We start from the raw sequence: 25,474 nt of genomic DNA, 5'->3' as shown, positions 1-25,474 counted from the left end.
TTCAAACGACGATTTGACGAATCTGATAGCTCTCCTACGCAAACCAACACCATCAACAGGTAGCGGAATCCTTCACCTACCCATTGATGGTATTGGTTTGCGTGGGAGTGCTATCAGATTCGTCAAATCGTCGTTTGAATCTTTGTTTACAAAAGCAGATAAGTCGTTTTGAAAATTTTGTCTTATATTATAAGTGATTTTATGAGTTAGGCCATTTCTCCCCGCAGGTGCATTATGCACTGTTCTCCCCTAATCGGTATAGTACGAATCGCATTTCTACAACATGTGTTTTCTCTTCTCGATACGGTGTACTTGTGCACGATTCTGAAAATACATTCAGTGCCATTTGGTTCGATTACTGTAAGAATTTTCCAGACCGTTTGCGAGTAGCAGAACTGCAGAGTATTGAAGTTGAAAGCACCGTTTCCTGACAAATGAAAATCCAGTTGTTAACCAACATATAGCCCCTGCTCAAAGTGTATTGGCAAGTTCACAAACGTGTTTCAGTCTCTAATTAGTTTTTCAAATGGTTCAAAAACATGTGTGTTCTAAGATGTTTTAGCGACTAATATAATCAAGCTAACAAGCAAATTTGATTACAACCAATTTAACTTTTCTTTTAGCTCAAAGAGAAGAAAAACAATATTGTAAACGTTACCCTAATGTAAATAAAACCGTTAAGACATTAAATGATCGGTGTTTTATTCAACACAGCTTTGCCAGAAGGGCTTATCGGATCTACCAACAAAGCCTATCAAATTCCGGTAAACTCTAAACTCAGACCGGCAACATCCACCATAAATTTCTGGCATTTACTTACAAAATCTGTGTAAAGTCTGATTTATGCATTTAACCACCTGAGCTTTGTTAATTTCCATTGCTGCTTCTGTAGCCGGATGTTTGGGTTAATTGACGACAGCACGAAGGCAGAGAGGAAGGGAAGAAAAATGTTAAAATTTATGCCAGGATTCGCTAAGGCCAACAGACTGAACATCTGGCTCAAGTCGCTGACCGCTACCGTCGTCGTCGTCGGACAACAGACCAAAGAGGAAGCGATTCAACTCGCCTTTACGGCGTTCAACCTTAAGATGAATTATTAACAAACCTTAGTGCCCCGGAAAATGTTTATCTCGCCGTATCCTTTCGGTTACGCAAGAACGAAGGCTACCTGAATATTTGCATTAGTCGAAGTACATATAAAGTATTCCGCAGAGAGAAAATGATAACACTGTGATTCGTGAAAACATCATAAAACCTTCGACCCACTTCCCTTTGAAACTCCTGCTTTTCCCTTCAAGGTGAGTTTGCCCGTATCGCAAGGGTTGTATATCCAAACACATAAAATCCGAAGCGCACACATTGCTTTCCGGCCAGCAAACTTGCTGCAAAATTTAGCGGAACACATCGGAGTCAAAGGAAGGGAAAAGTTGTGCTACAATAATGTTACACACCAGCCACCTTTTCGAGCAGGCCACGAGATTACGAAACGGAGAAAAAGGTTCTATTTTATTACATTTCGACGTCTCGTATGTTGGGTCGAAGCAGCTTTTCTCCGATATTAAAATATTGGCCGGCACTTTTCACAGTTCATCTTTTGTTCGTTCAATATCTTTCTTTTCTGTTTGCCGAGAGTTCTTTTCAATAAATCCTTATTTGATATCTTCGGTAATCTTTTGTGGAGCAGCTTCTCTAGATTTGTGGGTAGGTGGAGTTGGATTCATTACGGTGGCATGACGTCAGTGGCTTTCAAATGGATTACTGGAATCGATGCACATCTTTTTGGCTTATTAGTATAATGAGCAAAAAATATCGAAAACGATATTTTTGGCAGACGGCAACGAAACAATGATTATGCGATTGAGTTCTTGGTATCGTCCAACTGGAGTAATAATGCCTTAAAACAGCGTATTAGCTGATTGCTGAAGTTGCTGGAAGACACCATATAGCTAAATATTTCAAACCTGGGGTGGCATTGTGCATCTCGATTCGAACGTAATTCTATCGAGTCGAACTTGTTTGGCATTACGGCTTTCGATTCGATCTCGAAAACGAATTATCATTCGAGTATGCTCGAGGAGGTACAAGAATAACGAGATGTTTTGGCATTATGGAGACTCGATAGCACACTGAAAAACGACTCAAGTCGAATGAAAATCACTCGTCACCTTTATAGCTTTCGAATGTTGTTTGAGAGTCATTTCTTGCTGAAAGTTTTTCATTATATTTGTTATTATTTCTCTACGGGGAGAGAATAAATGTTTTATTATTGTCTCTTGAGGAAAAGAATGTCATTAGTATACCTACTTTTATAGTTTCCAGAGAATATGCAATCTCTAATTATCCCGAAATCCGCGTAAAAACGACTTCAACTAAAATCGGTTTTTTGAAGTTTTCACGTATTTTTTGACAATTTCGATAAATCGCGTGAAAAATCTATGAGGAAAATCTGCGTAAAATCGTGTATATTCCAAAATCTACGTAAAAATAGATGAGTTAATTAAAAAAACGCGCATGAGATGACCCAAGTGCATTTAACTAAAGCACATGGAAACATCAAAGTAATTTATTATCGAATCCTTCTTTAGCTTTAAATTATTTAGCTCAAAATTGGATCTGTGGCATACACTCGAATAAACATAAAACTTTTTTTTTTTTTTTTTTTCTTTATTAAAGAGACTTTCAGCCCGAGGCTGGCTCGTCTCCGGAGCATAAAACTTATAATTTGTGTCGTAACAATATCTCAACTAACCTTCCGGAACTCGCATGATCTTGGATCACTCATGCAGTCCCGCTTCTCTTGATAACGACAAGCGAGCTTTTTCCGAAGCTGTTGTAATTTTTACAACGGTGCGAGTCCCGGAAGGTTAACAAAACATGTCGTATCGGCATAATTTTTTAATCGGTTGCAACTACTCAATAAATAATATTGCATTTTAAAGTCATTGAGCACAATTTGCTTGTTTATAAATTAACTGCCAATTCATGCCCTAAAGGATGTCTTTCCAACAGGCAACGTGCTACACGCAGATGAAATTACTCTTATTCTCTCTGTTTACTCACATTCGTCATTCGCTGAAGGTTGTCTCTCCAGCGGGCGGCATACTAAACACGGAGACAGATATCTCTTATTCTCTCTGTTTACATTTCGTTTGACAGAACATACTCGATTGAACTAGTACAGCACCATTCGAAATCTTGTACTGCGACTGAATGAAGTCGAACGAAATACATAATGCCGCATTTTTTCGAAACGAATCCAAAAACTTACGAATCGAGTGATTCGATTCGAGATGCGCAATGTCACCCCTGTTGTTATTATCAACTCCCCATAGATATAAATCAGCCGATTGCAGTTGTTGTAATATTTTTGCATGAAATATTTTTTAGTGTATTTTTGTTAAAAATCGAATAAGACGAATTTAGTACAATCCATTTAATTAAATGGAGAGTACTAAACTCGTCTTAGACGGTTGAATGCATTCCACTAAAAAGAGCTTAAAATATTTTTTTCTAAAAATCGTATTTGGGCCATAAATTTTGATCTCATAGTCCGATCTGGCTAAATTTCAATAGGAAACAATGGGGCAGGATTCTCAGAGCAAATCAATTGAGGATAACTGTCAAAAAATGAGTGAGTTTTTTTTGCGCACATATACACACACATACTACAGTGCACAATGGTCGGATTCGTCAAATTTCACGACATAAATCGATAACTCGAAAACCATCAGTGCTAGAGTTTTGACGTCTTCAGAAGAAATGATCTACAAGAAGAGATCTATTTTTGGTGTAAGTTGTCATTAGGGTGACCCTTCGGTGAAATTTTTTTGGAAATGTATTTTTTTACCCTTTTGAGTCAGGAGTTCATGTAATTCTGCAAAGTTGTAGAAAATTTAATGCTGAGCATTTTCGCTTAATAAACATTTATTTTATCTCATATAGGTGATGTTCTATGACAAAAATACTAAATTCAGATAGGGTGGTCCCGAAAAAAATAGTTTTTAGCTTCCACTTTCATCAATTGAGAATATTTTCAAAAACTGTCTTAGCATTACTTCACGGTCTTTGAATTGCGCATCTTTTGGTTACATAAGATGGTTGATAGCTTCATTTTCAAGCATATTATAAGCATTTTTTAATGAAAAAGTGATATTTTTCTGAGCATTCTACTGCAGCTAGTAGCAAATATTAGCAAAAATTTCAATCGTTATCTTAAAGTATACATGCAGGCCCATCAAATCCATGGTATTTCATTTGTCCATGTTTGTCCACTTTTGTTTAATAATCATATTAGTTTTTGTATGAAAAATCAGCTATTCGATGGGAAACACATATACCATATCTCTGATTTTCGCAATATTTGGTAGAATCATACTTTTTCGAAAATAAATAAACTCACTTTTTAATTTTGTTCGATTTCGATTCAGGGTGGTCGAAAAAATCAACATTTTTGAAAAAATGTTTTATCAAAACATAATTTTTGAACAACAATGTTCATGGAATCTCATGTAGTCATTTGCGACCCTCACTTAGAAACTGTGAAAATGAAATTATTCTGCGAATTAGCCATGAAAAACCAACTTGAATTTTATGATTTTGTATTTCGCCCCATAAGTAGCGCTCTTAAGTATTTATTTCATGAGAACACCTTGAAAATCATTCCAGTAGTTAAAATGTCAAAATGATTTTTTCGACTTCGTGTAAAAAGAGTTGATTCAAATATTTTAGATAAAGAACGATTCTTTGTGGGCTTTGTGGCCGTGCGGTTAGCGCCGTCAATAGTCTAGAGGCATGGACTATGGAGTGTGGGCTCGATTTCCGCCTCGGTAAGAAGGAAACTTGTCGTGATCGAAAAATTCTCCACCGGTCCACTGGGTATTATGTGTCCTGTCAGTTGTCTAGTTGTAAGTGTTCAGTTTGTACGACCCCTGGTCGAAGACGGTGTTCTTGTCTTTTATTCTACCAAATATTGCGAGAATCCAAAAGATATATGTGTTTCACCCTAATTTTTCGTACAAAAATAATACTATCATCAAACAAAAGTGGACAAAGATGGACAAATGAAATACCATGGATTTGATGGGCCTGCATGTATACTTTAAGATAACGATTGAAATTTTTGCTAATATTTGCTACTAGCTGCAGTAGAATGCTCAGAAAAATATCACTTTTTCATGAAAAAATGCTTATAATATGCTTGAAAATGAAGCTATCAACCATCTTATGTAACCAAAAGATGCGCAATTCAAAGACCGTGAAGTGATGCTAAGACAGTTTTTGAAAATATTCTGAATTGATGAAAGTGGAAGCTAAAAACTATTTTTTTCGGGACCACCCTATCTGAATTTAGTATTTTTGTCATAGAACATCACCTATATGAGATAAAATAAATGTTTATTAAGCAAAAATGCTCAGCATTAAATTTTCTACAACTTTGTAGAATTATATGAACTCCTAACTCAAAAGGGTAAAAAAATACATTTCCAAAAAAAATTTACCAAAGGGCCACCCTAATGACAACTTACACCAAAAATAGATTTCTTCTTGTAGATCATTTCTTCTGAAGACGTCAAAACTCTAGCACTGATGGTTTTCGAGTTATCGATTTATGTCGTGAAATTTGACGAATCCGACCATTGTGCAGTGGGGCGTAATGGTCATTTTTTCAAATCATTGGTTTTTCGAAACCATTCTGAGTCCTAAACAACTGTGCTTATTGGGCTCATTTGGTTGCTTCATCGCTTTTCGCATCATGTTTGATGTTTGAATAAAAATTATATTTCTGCATTTTTACTTTTAGAGGTTTTAGTTCATCGTAAACCCAGTGTAATATTGCGTTGAAGTATAACCCAAAGGATGCCGAAAAACTGTGCTGAAGAAGGTACGTTGTTGGATCGTCCAAAAGTTATGACGCTTCGAAGATTGATTGTTCCAACCATATGCAAAAAATCGTTTATTCTTCCAGCACTGCCGAATTAAGTCGATCAATAATTTAAATGAGTGTTATGTAAAAAATATAGATCTTGGAGCTAATGGCAGTTATTCGGAATCATTTCACAAAATAAAAATTCCAACAAGAAGGAAGATAAATTTTGCCCTCTGACAACCGAAAGGTTGTCCAGTAGTGTTGGCAGAAACATTGATTTCTTGTAAATGGTTTGAAAATTTAATTTTCGAAGCGTAATAACAATTTTTTTAGACCTTCAAGCTACGTACCTGCTTCAGCAAAGTATTTCGGCATCTTTCAGACTATGTGCTAGCGTATTGAGTCACGTGATGGATGATACATTGAAACCGCTAAAAGCAAAAATGTAAAAAAGTACACACTAACTTTTTCTTTCTCGAGCTCGGCAAAATTGGGCACCGCTGAAGCTCAGTAAATTTCAGAACTGAACTTCGGCATAAAATTTGGTTTATTACTGATTTTCGGCAAAATATTTACCATATCTCAGCAACTGAAACGTCACTTTTACTGAGATCTCGGCAAAAATCATGTTTGCTGAAACTCGGCGGTGCCCACCTCGGGAAAATAAACAAAAAATGCTGAGATCTCGGTGAAAAAAATTAAGTGTGCACGTTTTCCCATACTAATCTCCATATAAATTTAAAACGCGATGTGATAAAGGAGGACGCAACCAATCGAGCTCATATTTTGCATAGCTGATTGGGGTCCCAAAACGGTTCAGAAAAAAAACTTGATGAAGTTTGCGTTTTTCCATACAACTCACTCTAATACATACACACACACAGACATCACCTCAATTCATCGAACTGAGTCGATTGGTATATAACACTATGGGTCTCCGAGCCTCATATAAAAAGAAGTTTGTTTTTGGAGCGAACATATAGCTTTTACGTATACTTAGTATACGAGAAAGGCAAAACTTCTCGGATTTGTTAAGGAATCCTCAAAATTTTCCGAAAAATATATTGTTGACTGAAATGTGGTGAGAGATATTTTCTTTTAAATATTTGTATCGAAATTATGAAATAGTTTAATGCCATTGGCTTTGCAAATGCTGTACGCAACAAAAGCGTTCTCGAATCCGTCATGGATTTGGGAACACCAGTAACATTTTCCAAAACGATTCAGAAAACGTGACTCAAAATACACCGTGAACTTGTTGAACGAATTCATGAACGCTTTTTTTAGCGTGTGGGAAATGCGTCACGTTAATATTTCGCGTACGTGACGGAATAATATAGACCACTATCCTATCTAACTCCTATTCCTACCTCCCTGTAGTGCTGGTTGGCGTACGAGCAACATTAGGGTAGATAGTTCGTGTGATGACAGGGAAGAAGGGAGCTTTGCGCTTCTCTGGAGGTGAAAATCTGATCGAGCGTCTGTCCCTTATTTTAGGGGAGGCTTGATCATCTTTCGAGTGCCAGCGGTGATGGTACTTTTCTCGTGTATTATAAAATTTAACTAGAAAAACACATAAGAGAGGTCAAAATATATAGCACTTTTGGAAGATTTATTTTATTCCTTGTTGGGTATATTCATCACTGCGACCAGTTTATTGATCTATTATGATATATGCATTCCCCTTTTTGTAGCTGAGCCATTATGACGTATCACTATGATTATTAGAGGTCGTCATCGAATGACTAAGAGCATTATCCCGGTTCGGTTCTACACTTCTCATGAAATGCAATACCGTATAGAAATTTGATCTCCAGGTTCCAAAGGGTTCTAGAGCTTACGTCTTTGATTGAAAAGTGCCGGACATCGGCATAATAATTGTTCAGAGTCTTCTTTCTGCATGTCGCAAAAGCGACAAGCATCAACTTGAAGTTTTGCAATCGGCTTCAAGTGATAATGGCTTGAACAGTGGCCTGTTAAAAGACCTGTGTACATTAGAGTGATTCAAATTTTGACTTTTTTGCTCCCCTATGCTTAAACGATGGCATTTGCCATTCTAAGATTCGTCCTAAATTCTTAGCTAATTCAGATGTAATTTGACTGAGCACATGTAGTTTGAAACTTGTATGGAAATTACTGTGAAAACAGTAACTTTTGTGAAAAACCGTTCCCCATCATTGCCCATTAAGATCTAAAAATATATGAATACGTTAGCAACATAGGAAATTTAACAAGGGAAAATATCATCGTTGTTGCTAAACGATTTGATGCCGGCAACAAAAGTTATTAGGGAAATTACTGCATTGTGGGAAATTCAATTTAACACGTAAAAGAATAACATCAATATCAATAATGAGCATTTCTGTTTTCTTTATAATTTTGCTCACAAAAGTCAGATTGCTTCGCAACAACAACTGACTTTCATCATTAGGATCTATTCTATAATCGCAATGCGTTAAATATAATCAAATAGATTCTGGACTGCTTCACGAAACGATCCTTTACATAAGTGGCAATTCTCATAGTAATTTTCATATAACCTTCAAACGGCACGTGCACAACCAAATTACATTCAAATCAACTAAAAATTTGGGAGGACTATTAAAATAGCAAAAACAATCGTTTAAGCACCGGGGAGCGAAAAAGTCAAAATTTGAATCACTCTACCCGAGCACAAATAAATAACTAATTGATAACAAATTCTGTTATCCGGTTATCGGACATATTGATAACTGAACTTGTTATCATTTTGGCTGACTTAACAGCCAACATAACAAAAATGATACCAGAATTTTATTCGTGAAATAACTACATGAAAACAAAACAAAAATCAGCCATCACTGTTTTATCGACCAAAATAGATGAATCTTCTTTGCCGACTTCGTTACGCATTGAAAAAAATGTTGCCATTCACTGGGATTCGAACTCGAATCGAGTGATTGCACGGCGTCGTCTCTAGGTACTCACCCAATTACGCTTTCTTGAGGAGCAGAAGAGAAGAGCAATACGCTTTCTACAATCTTGCATTTACTGAAAACTATTTATAATCAAATCATGATGCCATATGACCATTTTATGTAAATAACAGTCAGCTGTACAGAGTTTAGAACAGAATAACTTATTAATAACAAACTTTATTATCCAGTTATATTGATAACTAGAATTGTTATCATTTTGGTTGAATTACCAGTCAATATAACAAAAATGATAACCGAATTTAATTCAAAATAGCGAACCAGCAATCAATTAGAATAAATACGGTTTATCGTACTTTTATTGATTTTATTGATTTTTCCTGTATAATAGGTTTATACATAATAGGCCAAATAATTGGCTTAGGTAAGTTTTTCTCTCTAATTGTCAATCATTAGGTTACTAGCAGCGCCATGCTGTAGATCGATTTCGGTTTTAGTTTTATTCTAACTAAACCACAACCTTGTAATTTGCAGTGAAACGTTTCATGTTTTCATATGCATATATAAACAGCAACACTGTTGATCCCAGCAAGAATAAATCCGTGAAAATTTTTGCCATTTGGCGAATCCAGGGTCGGGGTCGACAGTTTTTGGGAGCCCCTAAATGTACGAAAAAGGTTGATTTTGGTACATACGGTTATGTGAGGGCCCGGGGCCATGACTCAAAGCCCCCCTCCCCCCTCTTCCTCAATCCGGCCTTAAGTGAATCCTCTCGCTAGTCAAATCAACCTCAAGTAGTTTTTATTTATATAAATTCAAATCTATCAGTTCAGTCAATGTTCTATGACTTAATTCACTCTGCAGATATGTTTTTATCGTTTCCGGCGGGTTTATATGATATTTGCTCATGCGAAAATCACGAGTAAGGTTGAGTAAATTGTGGAAAACTAAAATTAAGATTCGTATGGGTACCGAGTCCACAACGTGCATTTTAACCTACAATGTCTGTCACGTTTGCCGGGTCGACTAGTTAAAACATATTTTTTTGGGTTACTGTGACAAAACACCTTCCAAAGGAATTTCTATTTCACATCTCAATATTCCCATGCGTCGACCGTCCTTTCAACATCAACTATTGAAAGTTTGGCTGCAGATAATCTAGCTCTGGTTTGTCTTTTGCGTCCAACCTAAGGTTTAAACTGTCAATAGTTGAGCCCATTGCTAGATCGACTAAAGTGCGAGCATGATTGTTTTCTCCACAACAGACCAGATCGTTGCAATTTCTTGATTATCCGACATTTCCAGTTAAAATTTCCGCTTCTCAATTATATAAGCACTGTGGATCCCAAGATGAATTATGTTGCGGTTAGCTTGGCGGTTAGTCAAGATTATTCACCGTTCCTGAATGAGCACATGCCCTTGGGATCATATGTTCCGGGAGCTGCAAGGCCATTTTAAGTACTTAATAAACTGCAACGCTTAATTGGTTCTCAGATACATATTTCATTATTCAACGATACCTGAAATGAAAGTAAAGTTAATAAGCATAGCATAAAACAAATAAGAAAATTTCAACTCTTGTGTAAATCCCTTTATTGACAGAGAAATAAACAAATCAATAGATATCGAGGGTAACAGGGAAAATCACTATCTGCTCAGACGAAAATTTCAGTTCAGTGTTTGGAAACAGTTCTTGTCACAATATTCATAGCATAGGCCGGCTACATTCAACAGAAGTAGTCCCCTTAGCCCCATTTCTGAACGACGCGAAATTTAGAAGAAAATTTTTATTGATAATAAAATTTGTTATTATTCAGTTATCAGTTAATCACATGATTGATAACTAAATATCAAAATGATAATAAGGATAACTAATCATGTTATCAGTTTGATATCATTTCAGTTATTTGCCTTTGCTCGGGTAGTGTACATGTAAATATCTTTTTTAGAAAGATCTATGATTTTGCGAGTCACTGAAATGTTCGGAGTGATAAATCGCTTCGACTGCCTAGCAGTGCTACTCCAATTTGTTGCAACCTTCGAAGATTCCCAAGCCTTCAACTCTGCTCTAAGAGAAGATGCGGAGGTAGCACAAAAAGGTTCTGGTCCCACAAAATCCTGCGGTGATCCGAGCCTTGTCAATTTATCGACTCTTTCGTTTCCATCAATCAATTCCATGATGTCGCCACTGCATACGCACAACATCTCGAGGCAGCTCTGTCGGAAGAGGGTGAGCTCGATGGGGTCCCTCTTGGGGACTGCTGGAATACGATTCAAGCAGCCATAACTGACGCAGCGGAGAACAACGTCGGGTATGTGGGACGAAGTCGACGGAACGATTGATTCGACGAAGAGTGCAGACAGATTCTGGAGGAGAAGGACGCAGCGCGGGCGGTCGCGCTGCAGCAAGGTACCCGGCAGAACGTGGAACGCTATAGACGAAAATGAAGACAGCAGATCCGATTTTTTTAGGAAAAGAAACGCCGCCTGGAAGAAGCGGAGTGCGCGGAGATAAAACAGCTGTGCCGTTCTCAAGAAACACGCAAGTTCTATCATAAGCTCAACACATCCCGCATCCCGTGCCGCGAGCCGGAATGTGCAGGGATAAGGATGGGAGCATATTGACGGACGAATGTGTGGTCATAGAAAGTTGGAAGCAGCACTACGAGGAACATTTAAATGTGAATGTCTTGGCAGCGGAGAAGATAACTACGTCAGTTTAGTGGACGATGGAAGCCAGCCAGCCCTCACGTCGAGGGAAGTTAAGGCTGCCACCCAACAGTTGAAGACCGATAAGGCAGCTGGTCAGGATGGTATCGGAGCTGAGCTCATCAAGATGGGCCCGGAGAAGCTGGCCACTTACCTGCGGAGTGCCAGGGAAGGTTCATATTCCCCATCTAAAAGAAAGGCAACAAGCTGGAGTGTGAGAACTTTCGAGCGATCATCATCCTTAATACCGCCACTCTCGCCGGGGACTACGACAAGGTGATGGATTTTCAGGCCTGTTGTTCAATATTGCGCTAGAAGGCGTCTGCCGAGAGCCGGGGAATGATTTTCAACAGATCCAGTCAATTTATTTGTTTCGCGGATGACATGGACATTGTCAGCCGAACATTTGAAAAGGTGGCTGAGCTGTACACCCGCCTGAAGCGTGAGGCCATAAACGTGGTAACTGGTGGTAAATGCATCGAGACAAACCACATACTGGCTGCTGAGTAGAACCGATCACGGCAGAAACCGCCTGGAAAGCAGTCTTACCATAGACGGGCATACCTTCGAGGTGGTCGAGGTATTCGTTTACCTTGAATCGTTGCCAACGGTCGATAATTATATTAGTCGTGAACTATAAAGGCGCATCATCTATGGAATTCAGGCCTACTATGGTCTCCAGAAGAAACTGCGGCCAAAAAAGATTCACATCTGCACCAAGTGTATCATGTACAGAACGCTCACTGGTTATCCTCTACGGACACGAGACTTAGACCATGTTCGAGAAAAACTGGAAGCAGTAGAATAATCGAGAGACGTTCAGGACCATTATTTGTGATAGAACAAGATAACGAGTTCGCCCAACTCTACGGCGAACCCAGCATCCAGAAGGTAGTCAAAGCCGTAAGGGTACGATGGACATGTTACAAGAATGCAGGGCAGCAACCCTGCAAAGGTGGTGTTTGCTTCCGACCCGGCAGGTACAAGTAGGCGTGGAGTGCAGCGAGCTAAATGGGCTGACCAAGAACAAATCGATTTGCGAGCGGGGGCGCAACCCAAGTAGACGAAAATAGCTCAATAATATCAAATGTTGATTAAATAGCAAAAAGATATATGGATATGATTGGTATAAGAGATATCAATATTTTGCACTAAAATATTGTGAGGAGATCAAGTTATTCTATTTGTAAGAAGTGATCAATATCATGTGCCATTAGTATGATCTAATCCATAGCATAACTTGATATTTCGGTGCAAATTTTTGATATTGTTGCCAGTTTATTGTTAGAATTTGTTCTAAAGACAAGGCTTTGATGTTCTGTTTATAAGTGGATATATGCTTGTAGATTTGACGACCTGAATTCAAGAATATTTTGGATGGCCTTTGGTGTATTGGAATACAGGAAGATTGGTATAACATTTCTTCACAAACATCTAAGAATTTGTTGGGAAGAGTTTTGATAGATGCCATGGACTTTTTGAAGGCCGTTACCGCATAAAGCCTAGATCATTTAGAAATGGGGTACTCCATTTTAGAGATAGTGGCGTCCCTAGTGGTCGGATATGCAAGTTTTTCACAGCGTTTCGTAATTAGTAAACCATTCTTTTCAGTCTATTTCTTCACAGTTTGAAACTAACGTGGTTTCAAAATATTTACCATGCAGGAAGAGAAACGAAAAATTATTATGCACAGTCCTGAGAAATCCATCTGCGTCAAAAGCCGGATTTCACTCTTCTTTCAGTCCCATGATGGCTCATTTACGTTTTGGCTAGATTTAGCCAGCTGCCATTGTAGCGAGGAAGTGCTATAATGGCACTACAATAGTGGAGTCCAGTTCATCCCAAACAATCTGAATCCATCAAATTGTCCTCAGTTCAATACACGGCCACGTGCCACAGCCCGATATGTGTAAGGAAATAAACGGGAACCTTCTTACAAACGAGCGTGAGGTGATCCAAAGGTGGCGGCAGCACTACGAAGAGCACCTGGATGGCGATATGGCAGACAACGGTGGCGGTATGGTAATGAATCTAGGAGCACGCGCGCAGGACATGCGATTTCCGGCTTCGAATCTCCAGGAAATCCAGGAGGAGATCGGCCGGCTGAAAAACAACAAAGCCCCTGGAGTTGACCAACTACCAGGAGAGCTGTTTAAACACGGTGGTGAGGCATGGGGGCAGCAGGGACTTTGTCCAAGGGCTTGACGATCCCTCCCCAGGCCATCTGCGAGTTGTGGCGCCTGCCTAGGATGTGGTGGGGTTTGACAGTGGGCCCTGTTAAACCTCTATAAAAAGCTGCATGTATCCGCAAGTAGGCTCCGCCAAAGCGACCGTGTGCCGCTCAAAGCGCACAAGCCCAAGTCCTGGTGTTAGGTGGGACGCTAAACAGCCCTGACACGACGGCCCTCCGGCGAGACAGGAGGTTTGCGCAGGCCCAATAAGCCGCCTGGAAAACCAATCATTACGAACAATATAAGAGATAATGCGACTCGATATAATCGGCAAAGGCAGAAAAACGAAAGACGGTCTCGCATAAGCATTGCGGTGGAAAGTGATAAATCATTTGTTTTTAAATATTTTAGGCAATAGTTGCGTGGTGCTGCTTAAAACGAGTATAAAATATAGTGCTTCATCATCTATTTGAAACCACAAAGCAAACAGGCGGAAATAGATCACCCACAAGACCGAAATTGTGTGCAGTCGGATTTTTCTCATTAGTGGAAAATAGAGCTAGAGCGCTGCACTGGGTGATTACCAAGGTTTGGGAGGATGAGGTTCTGCCGCAGGAGTGGATGGAAGGTGTCGTGTGTCCCATCTACAAAAAGTGCGATAAGCTGGATTGTAGCTACTACCGCGCAATCACATTGCTGAACGCCGCCTACAAGGTACTCTCCCAAATTTTATGCCGCCGACTAACACCAATTGCAAGAGAGTTCGTGGGGCAGTACCAGGCGGGATTCATGGATGAACGCTCTACCACAGACCAGGTGTTCGCCATACGTCAGGTAATGCAGAAATGCCGCGAATACAACGTGAAAACACATCGTCTATTCATCGACTTCAAAGCCGCATATGAAACAATCGATCGGGACCAGCTATGGCAGCTAATGCACGAAAACGGATTTCCGGATAAACTGATACGGTTGATCAAGGCGACGATGGATCGGGTGATGTGCGTAGTTCGAGTTTCAGGGGCACTCTCGAGTCCCTTCGAAACGCGTAGAGGGTTACGGCAAGGTGATGGTCTTTCGTGTCTGCTATTCAACATCGTTTTGGAGAAAGTAATACGAAGGGCAGGTTTGGAATTGGAAACCACCTAAGATTTGGTTTCGCCGAAGACATTGACATCATGGCACGTAACTTTGAGAGGATGAAGGAAGCCTACATCAGACTGAAAAGCGAAGCTAAATGGATTGGACTAGTCATTAACACGTCGAAGACGAAGTACATGGTAGGAAGAGGCTCAAGAGAGGTCAATGTAAGCCACCCACCAAGAGTTTCTATCGGTGGTGACGAAATCGAGGTGGTTGAAAGATTCGTGTACTTGGGCTCAATGGTGACCGCCGATAACGATACCAGCAGAGAAATTCGGAGGCGCATAGTTACTGGAAATCGTGCGTACTTTGGACTCCATAAGACGCTCCGATCGAATAGAGTTCGCCGCCGTACCAAACTGACTATCTACAAAACGCTTATAAGATCGGTAGTTCTCTACGGACACGAGACCTGGACGATGCTCGTGGAGGACCAACGCGCACTGGGAGTTTTTGAAAGGAAAGTGTTGCGTACCATCTATGGTGGGGTGCAGATGGCGGATGGTACGTGGAGGAGGCGAATGAACCACGAGTTGCATCAGCTGTAGGGAGAACCATCCATCGTTCACACCGCGAAAATCGGAAGACTGCGGTGGGCCGGGCACGTAGCCAGAATGTCGGACAGTAATCCGGTGAAAATGGTTCTCGACAACGATCCGACGGGAACAAGAAGGCGAGGTGCACAGCGGGCAAGGTGGATCGATCAGGTGGAGGACGATTTGGGGACCCTCCGCAAACTGCGTGGTTGGCGAAGTGCAGCCATCGACCGAGCTGAATGGATAAGACTTTTATGTGCAGCACAGGCCACTCCGGCCTTAGTGAGTGCGTGATTTCTCTTGTTTCGGACAGCAGAACGATCGCGCGGTCGGCCGAAATATTGTGTTCTGCATGGCGCGGCGGGTAATAAAAATCAGTTCAGTGCGTGATTTCTCTTGTTTCGGACGGTTAGGTAAAATCACTGTGTATAAAGAATGGCACGGTCGTATCGCTTATCAGAGTGAATCCAGATCCAACGATGGCTACCAACTAACTGATAATCCTTCCTGTGGTTTTTGTGAAGACGCAGAGGTAAACACGGTCTTCAAATAGCAAAAACCACCTACTAATATTCCTTCCTAACTGACTACAAGGACGTGGCCGGCGCCGTTATTGATCATTTGAATATTAGAGTCACTGAAACTTGCACACTGAGAATGCTTGAACAATCCCAGTCAATCATTCAGTTGATTCTTTGTGCAATTTCACTGATTCTGGTCAATCACGGAGTAGCAACCATAGATATGTGTAGTCAGTCAAAGCTAAGCTAAGCTAAGCTAGCACAGGCCACTCCGGCCTTAGTCTGATAATAATAAAATAATCAATACAATAGAGTAATTTCGGGTGATTATTAACCAGAAACTGAAGATGTGTCGTTGTCATTGCATGCATTGAAATATAGGATAATACGTCTAACATATCTTGACAGGCGACCGATTGTTTGATGAGAAGATGTCTGATTGAAGTGAAAGACATTTTGCAAGCCGTTAATGCATATGCCTTACGAGCTGAACTTTAGAATATTTAGTTAGTTCTAGAATATCACTATGGGCCACGCCGAGAATACATTACTACATACATTATACATTTCAACATTAACCTGTGAACTGCGCAGCGTGCACTGCGCGTATTTTGATGTGCGTATCACGTTTCCCTTCTATTTTAGAATTCAAGACCTGAACTCATGAACGTTTTGGATAAATTGTATTGCTCCCAATAGTATTCTCAACAAATGAATTGCATCTCTACATTTCCTTGTGATGATTTTCTCTCCTGTCTGACATGATATAGTATATTACGTGACCAGATTTCAAGAAACATTACCAGAGGTATGGTCAATAATAATTAAGGAACACATTTCGAAAAAGCTATGTAATTTTAGATTATCCGAGACCGACACCCACGAGCATCACTATTGATGCGAAATTGTGCCGTGATGAAGGTGAAACTAAGCTCACTATTAATTTTACACGACTGTTTTATTGAAACAAAAATCATAACACATTCCAGACGGAAATTGAACATCGGCGTGCTGCGTGAGCGTCACTCACGCTACCACCCAGCCATCTCCGCTTCTTAAAGAAAAAGGGGTCAAAGTGAATCAGGTTCTTCATTTTTCTGCGAAAGCTCCGTTCCCTACATCAACCCGCACAACTAGAAATATTAAGTAAATTCACGTTTATTTTGTTGCACATATTTGGAGCATGAAAATAAACGCTAAAATAAACTAACACGCTGTGATTTTGAGTTCAAATCAATTTAAAATAACACGATCGTGTAAAAATAATGCAGATTAAATTGAAATTTGAATCAATATAAATTCAAATTTACATTGCGGTTGTTGGAGATCGCAGTAGTCAACAATCACAAGTTGACGTTTTTTTTGCGGCTGATGTTTATTTGCCTATGGAAAGCATTCCACCGCGTTTTCGAGTGAGCTTCCAAATGTTATTCCTGCATCAAACTGTTCTCAGTAAAAGCTTGGAAAATGAAGAATGTATAATAGTTCCCAAAGAATGTAAGGAAAGAGAGGAACGCTGAAAAACAAAGATATGACTCAGGGAAGTACTGCCGAAGTTTGGAGCAATCGTGACATTCATCTACCAGAAACCACCCTCCTCGTTCAGGAAGAAATCCCGGACATCACATACATTTCATCGTCGCGGCACTGAGCTGGAGTATCATTAGATTTTCAACTACCGGGACCACATTGAAGCCGAGCAGTGCTGCCTCAGACCGATGTGATAGTTTACATAGGGAAGATGGCAGGGAAGTAACGCAACCAGAGGAATTCAATTGGTTAGCATGTTCCAGTTATTCTCTATTTGATGTCTTATGCGAAATTAAATATTAAATACGCACAGGGCATCGTTTGCTGCTATTGTCGCGGATATTGTGGAAGTCCCAGGTATCCGGTTCACGCTTAAGTAGGCAGCGGTGGCTCCTCTCGACCTTCTACTCCCTGAGTAGTTAGTGTGAATAAGGACGTCCTTGTAATGTTTTGCTGCACCTGTTGTGAACATCTGGTACATCCCCATTCCCAGCACATTCTGAAGACACCTCCTTACTTCAGAAGTGTTTCCTTTTTCTAGTATAAGTCGTCATAACAAAAAGGACACCATCACAGAGCATGAGATTTGATCAAATTATTCGCAGTACTACTTATTCAACACTCCCAGCTGGGTGAGGGACAGAGGATGACATACACATAGACACACATTCAATTTTACATTGCGGTTGTAATTACATCAAATTTACACAGTATTAAAGTGTTACAGCATATATTACAGAGATGCATCCTGAACAGAACATGAGCCAAGAGCGTGCCTTGGTGTTCTTAGTTTTGAACTCTGAACACAGTTCAGTGTGCACTGGGTTGGTACGCAAGCAAAACGATCATAGTAACTAAGATTCCTTAGATTCTTCTTCTTCTTATTGGCATTATATCCCCACACTGGGACAGAGCCGCCTCGCAGCTAAGTGTTCATTAAGCACTTCCACAGTTATTAACTGCGAGGTTTCTAAGCCAGGTTACCATTTTTGCATTCGTATATCATGAGGCTAGCACGATGATACTTTTATGCCCAGGGAAGTCGAGACAATTTCCAATCCGAAAATTGCCTAGACCGGCATCGGGAATCGAACCCAGCCACCCTCAGCATGGTCTTGCTTTGTAGCCGCGCGTCTTACCGCACGGCTAAGGAGGGCCCCTTCCTTAGATTTGGAACTATGCAAAAACATACGAGCATGCTTGATTTCTATCCGTTAGATGCCCACGTGTTCCATTACTAGCCAAAAAATGTCTAGCATGCCGTCGCTTGAATTTGTTTTCCTAGGATACGAGTTGCTAAGTTAGATCAGCGCTCTTGAACAGTGTGCAGTGTTCAGAACGTTTTGAACATGAACACGCTTTCTCCTGTTCAGATGCATCTCTGATATATTATAAAACTAGAAGGCTCCAATCGAATAAACTCATTATTTATCACGTTTTAAAATTATAGTTTGTCATTACTATGGGGCTTTTACTCATAATTGCATACAGTAAAAAGTTGGATGTAAAATTAGAAGTTGTTGGACACAAAAATATGGGTTTAAATATTTTCCAGGCAATACAGATCAGATTTGAATATCCGGAGAATCGATCGAATCACAAAAAAAATATAATCTGCAATTATTGTATTTTTCACGTATGATTAGATTCACTCGTCGAAATTCAAGAGTTGTCAATTTTATTTAAAGGCATTTTCACAACCTTTTTATAGATTACCTTGATTCATAAGCACGTGGTCTATTGAGAACAATGGGACTGAATGTAAACAGAATGTATACATCGAAGCACCAGCTGTTCTAGAAAGTGTTAGATAATAATAAATTACGCCGTTTGATTGCTATTCAATGCGACTGGCCGTCAATCTCATACGCATAACAAAGTACAAGTAATGACCTTTAAATTAATTCTTTAGCTGAAGAGTTGTAAGCAAATATAAGGCATGTTTTATCAAAAAACATTTCCTACCGTGGAAAGCAGAAATAAATCTGGCATCACAAGTAGTTGATGCACCAAAGCACCATGCGTCTCCATATGCGTGTATGTTTATACGTCGAACATGTTCGAAGCTTATTGGCGTAAAAAGCAACAAATCTCCAAAAGTAATGAAATTACGAACTTGGTGTCGGAGAAAGTGCACAAAATTTGACTAGATTTAGATGTTAAACAGTTATTTCATAATTAAATAATAGCTCGGAGAGCATGAAATACATAAATAATGGTGTTGCATGGACAATAATACGAGATATCTATAAATATGAGATAAACAACCCGAGCAGCACATGATGCATAAAAGTTTATGTGACCCATATTCAACCAAATCCATCTGGATTGTGCTGATAGGGAAGCCGTTACCCACTTTATTCCGTCTGTTCACATTCCCCCTACTACCCCTACTAATCTCTTTTACGCTCAATACTAGAGTTTACTTCTGCTGGTTGGAATCCTTTCCATGGAATATAGAGGTTTGAAGCTGCCCCGTCAGATATGCTTAGCGCAACCTTCCTGTTCCCATGGAATTTAACTGCTTACGTTTACTGCAAAAAGTATAGAAATAAGTAGGACAGATAAAAAATATGCTTTTTGCGCTTCCTTACAATCCACGTGTTCTTCGTGTATAGTTTAACCATGATTGGGGAATTAGGTTAGTAATGGCTCACACTGTATTGTTCCAAACAATACCATTCAGAATTGATCGATTTGAGTGCGTGTGATTTTTCCATTCGGGAGTAATTATTCGAATATGGAAATCATTCTGCTACACACATAGTACTGGTTCCATATCAGATTAGTAATGCAGTACACTCCATTTCCAATGCCATTTGTCTTCTCACACTTCTTCGGTAGAATGAACTCGCACGTGATTGATAGGTTTCATCGCTTTGTTCATTATTCATTAGGAAACCATTATACTAATTCTTTCTTGGTACAGAAAGAATATGTTAAGACTTCTCCACCGCAACACAAACGTTTCCTTAGCTTTCAGAATCATGAGAACAATATTATAACTACAAGACAATTATTTTCCATTATATTTGGAACGCATTTGTATAGAAGTGATAGCCTAATTCAAATAGATGAACGGTAAATTGGAGTAATAAACACCTGCGAAATTTATGGGATGAGATCCAAAGTAGATGTGCTGTTGCAAAACCTCTTTAAAATATACCAAACACATACTCAAAACTTCGAAAAGTTTTTTGGCCTCGGGGTGCATATTACCTTAGATGCCCCTATACCTGTTAAAGGTGAACATCGCGATTACTTTAACGTGATTAATAAATGAGGCTTGTGGGATGTTATTTGTTTATAATTTGTTTTATTCCACAGATTCTGGGTTAATTTTCTCGACCCCGAAACGAAGAACTAATGGCCGCCGAATCAACTGACAAGAGAAAAGCGCTTTACGAATTTACAGCAAAGGGACATACAATCTAATTACTTATTTACCTTGGGTTGGGACGTAGATGTTCAAGTACAAGCAATCTTCGGATTGGTTTTTCAGGTATGGTAAGAGTCGTTTTAAATATTCTAATCTACCACGAGGCATCCGCTCCAGCGCCGCAGTTTCGTTGGCAATGTCTGGAAGACGTTGTGGGCAGACGGGACTGAATCTGTTGGAAAAGGGGTTTCATTGTTGAATTCCGCACCAGATGAAGGTAAATTTGGGAGAATTGAGTGAAATTGGTTTAGGACATCGACATTCCTACCTGTCTGCTTTTTTCACACCGGACCAGAGGGCACCTGTTACCGGTGGCATAAAGCGAAGGGTGCCCACCGGTGGCGACGCATAGGGAATCCCTCGGAATGCCTCCACCGGGTCCAGATGTCGGCCTTCCAAATGTTCGATTGTACCGGACAACGAACCATATTTAATATGCACAACGCGCGAAGTCGTCTTCTTTATGGAATCATTTTCATCACTATTACCTCCCCCGCCGCCACCGGATATGGTTGGGGCGAAGAGTGGAATTATTATCACCAACGATATCAACATGGTTATGCTGGTCACGCTACTCGATTATTGACGGCATTTTCACACTTGGAAGAATCATTCGTTCTTCTCTTTATGGAATTACTTTTTCTCTGCTTCTCGTTATTTCTGGCACTGGACCACTACTGCATTATTAACACATCCACTGGCGAATCGTGACATTCTCATTTTTCCTAGGATTTCTTTTTATCCCACACTTACATCGATTTCGCTAGGTCGTACCACAAAAACACATCCAACCCGAGTAGTATTTTTCTTTGTTTTTAGCTTTCATCACTTACAACGAGACACTAAATGGAATGACTTCATCAGATACCAGTAATTTTATGATTGGCGCTTGATTACCACTCATCCAGCAATTAATCTATCATTCACTCTCACTAATCACTGTAAGATTCCTCGACACACCACTTCGTTATGCTTCCACTATCTCTCTTTCCACCTGGAGCATCGTCCACTCTCGATATGCTCAACAACATTTCAACCTTTTTCATGTTGCTTTTTATATTTTCTTTTCTCTATCCAGTACGGTTTCACTGTGTATCACCATCCTAGAGGTGGTCTCATATCGGACACGAACGTGTATCCTTTTTCTGTGTATCCTCACGCAAAGCTATTTTTCCTCCAAGGAGACATTCGTAAATCAATATCCGTGGCAAACTGTAAATCCACTGTCGCCTAGCAGCCAGAAATCATTTCTTCTTTGGGCTTCGAACTTCTTAATCGATTGCTATCCGTATCCTTGCGACTGTATCCAGCACGAAGTAATCCGCATTATATCCATTGTAACAGAGCGCTCTCTTCGTAAGCTATGTTTCGTGCAACCATGAACTGCGGCACAAGGCCTACCAGCAACGACAATAATTTGACATAATTCACTACACTAAAACAATGTACAACGGCCAGGAAAGATCCTTGCCCTCCCACCTTTACACTGCTGGTGGAAAGTTTTCACACTTACACACCCCCCGAAAAGCTGTATGCCACAAGTATGTCCACCCCCACACGGCGTCCCCCTTCTGGCAAAGGAATTTTTAGGGCAGGTCGCGAATGACTTTTACAGCCTACCTCTAGGCGGAACACGACGCGCTCGGCGGCCGATCAGAAACGTTTCGCTATTCACTACAGACTGACGTACCAGCTTTCCCGACCCTGCTGCTGTTGTTGGCGAACGGCCAGACCAGACCAGATGATGATGGGTTTGGCACCAACGGCATCAGCAGCGTGCCCCGGTGGTCGGCGACTGAAGCATTGGAAAATCTTCGGTGCGCATGACTGTTGATTATTCTTGGAACACGATACGACGGTTGGCACTTCTAGTGGATGGTGTGTAGTACACACACGCATAGATTGTTGTGACGTTCCGATGCTATAATGCAGGGGTGTTCAGGGCTTGCATTTATGGTGAACGGTTGCACAGTGGTGTCGTGGTGTCGAAAATTGTAAAATTTAGTGCGTTAGCATCGCGGCTATTTGACAATGCTTCATAAATGTACATTAATTACTGTTTTATGTAGTGATCAAAATAGTAAATGCGATAATATTTATGCCTTTGTGCCCAAATTTAAGAAAATCTCGTTATAGAAATTGAATATTGTCCAAGAATTGAATTAATGTAAATAGAAGCATCATCATAATTTAAGAACTTTCAAATCCCTTTCGTTCCTATTGTAATAATATTCTCCCTGACCTCGACTAACCCGTACTTTTTGGTTCCCCAAAGCTAATATTTTTTTGTAAGAATCAGGGTAAACATATTTCTATGTCAATTGGTTGAACACCATGAAACTCATTGTATGCTACGGCTCCATGTGCGATCTTGATTGCACGTAATTAGCTAGATCTGCCTCGGAGTCAATGTTTTATTCCACACAGATAGAAAAAGTTGTTGAAATTTACACGAAAGTAATGCACATAAAGGGAATGCCAAAAAGAGCGTAAATTTAAACGATTTTATCGCCTGAATGTATGCAATTTCCATTGCATTATGTCACTTTTTATATGATGTATGCTATAGAAACTGACATAATGCTATAGAAATTGCATACATTTAGGGTGTACTGGTTGGAAAATATCCATGTACGCCCAAAATAGTTTAATTTTCCACGTCTTTATTTTTTACGCGCTTCTTAGTTTTCATTATTTTTTTCTGTGCAGCGTGGAAGAGTCCTCTTTGAAACTACATATGTGAAATAAAATGTTAGAGAGTAGATTGGCCTGATTTGTTTCACCTTACATCACTAATCAATTTGGATTGATTATCATACTACTACTACTTTGATACTAATTGTATCAAAACCAAAGATGCATTCTAAAATACGAGAACGTGAGTTCGTCTACAAAGCATTCTGAACACAGCACACTGTTCAAGAGCATTGATTTATCATAGCAACAATTCAAGCGACGGCATGCTACACATTTTCGTTTAGTAATGGAACACGTGGGCATCTAACAGATAGAAATTTGCTTGCGTTTCAACCCAATAATGCACACGTAACTGTGTTCAGAGTTTAAAACTACCCAAGTAACATTCCTACAACTCTTTAGCATTTGAAGATATTTATTGTGGCTTTATCGCGGCAATAGTCATGCCCTTCAATTTAGAAAAAGCATTTAACACGCATGAATTATGATTGATCTTCTAGCTGTTGTCGAAACCCTTTGAAGCAGGGTATAAATTCTGGATACTGTAATACTTTTAATATGGTTTTATTGGGGCAATCCATACCTTGATTAAACCCGTCTGGGAAATAACATTAAAGTTTTTTGATGTTTGTTTTCTTTGGAAGGCTTCTTAAAAACGGTTTTGTAACTGTGGAGGTTACCTTCAAACCAATTGGCTTAACCAGAGATTAATTGGCATTTATGATTTCTACATAAAAAGCCTCATAATATGCAAACTTTTAATTGAAAAAGAAAATAAAAACAAAAATAGTTGAACGAATAGTAAGAGCTGAAAACGTTATTCTTACCATAGATATAGCCTTGAAATCTATTGAAGCTGCGCGTTTACTAACAATGCATATGCACATTCCCAACTACAACACTCATGTTCATATCGAAATTTTCACTTCCGAAATCGCGAGGTGACAAAATGGATAGAGCCTTAACATAGAGGAAATAACACGGTGCGTAGACCCGCCTCAGTCATCTAAAAAAAATCACTTTTGCATTAACGGTGACACGGCAATCGGGCAATGTGCAATGCACAAATAGCGACAAATAGCGGAGTGCTTCAATTTTTACTTACGTGTAATAAATAACCATTTAGATGCCTCTATCCATAACAGCTATCCATTCCCTTTGTATTTTTTTAATATACTTGAACTGTCAAATTTTTTCTAATCATGGTCATCATATAAGTTGAAAAATGGCCAACCGGCATTTATAACAGCCAGTCGATCTTCATGAATGTCAAATCAAATTATTATAATTTTATAATTAATTGCATATTATTTGGCAACTCGGCCGTACGAAAACCATTTTTTTGTTAAATATTGATATGAAATTTGCGAAAAAGAATCCACGTGTCTTGGAGGGACTCGAACCCTCAACCTCCTACTCTGTAGATAGGCGTGATAACCCCTACACAACAAGACCACTTAAAGGTCACGTTTGCGGAAAAGCCATCAGAATCCGAGTACCAACCTCCACCGCGGTTAGCTCTCTTTTTTGCAAATTGAATATCTTTCGGATGCTTGATTTGTCAAATCTCCACATGTGCTTTACTGTTGTATATCCACAGTCAAGCGAGTGCACATTGTTTATTTTTGTTGAGAATATGTGTCGCACTACGCAAGTCCAATTCGTTACCCTATTAGTCCGAGCGCATTTAATTTATTCCTAATTCTTAAATCTGGTTTTCTGGAAAACCTTAAAATCTAACCTTCACCTCTCCACTTTGAACTCTGATCAGCTCAGCTGTCTTTAGTATGGGCGCCAATTGTTAAAAAACAATACTACTTTTTAGGGTGACTTGGCCAGAAGAGCCTCGCCACCTGGGGTACCCCTGACTTCTGGTCACGGCCACGGAAGTCGTCCGGGGTGGGTTACATCCACCTCTTTTCCCAGGGCCGGCTCTTCACTATTCTG

General features: G+C 39.8%; 1 protein-coding gene across 2 annotated transcripts in view; it reads right to left on the bottom strand.

The window, feature by feature from the left end:
• The window catches only part of LOC134226648 (neuroligin-4, Y-linked), a 322,634-nt gene extending 300,072 nt beyond the window's left edge, over window positions 1-22,562 (bottom strand). For both annotated transcript variants that reach the window (XM_062707545.1, XM_062707546.1), the window contains exons 1-2: window positions 21,099-22,562; window positions 20,839-21,002 (exon numbers count right to left, since the gene is read on the bottom strand). In XM_062707545.1, the coding sequence (XP_062563529.1) occupies window positions 20,839-21,002; window positions 21,099-21,385 (451 nt within the window). In that variant the 5' untranslated portion in view covers window positions 21,386-22,562. The remainder of the gene's footprint in view (window positions 1-20,838; window positions 21,003-21,098) is intronic.
• Between the last annotated feature and the right edge of the window lie 2,912 nt (window positions 22,563-25,474).

The sequence above is a fragment of the Armigeres subalbatus genome, chromosome 3 (genome assembly GCF_024139115.2).
Source record: "Armigeres subalbatus isolate Guangzhou_Male chromosome 3, GZ_Asu_2, whole genome shotgun sequence".
Lineage (NCBI taxonomy): Eukaryota > Metazoa > Arthropoda > Insecta > Diptera > Culicidae > Armigeres > Armigeres subalbatus.
The sequence above is the reverse complement of the archived record's forward strand: the minus strand, read 5'-3'. Positions and strand labels throughout refer to the sequence as shown.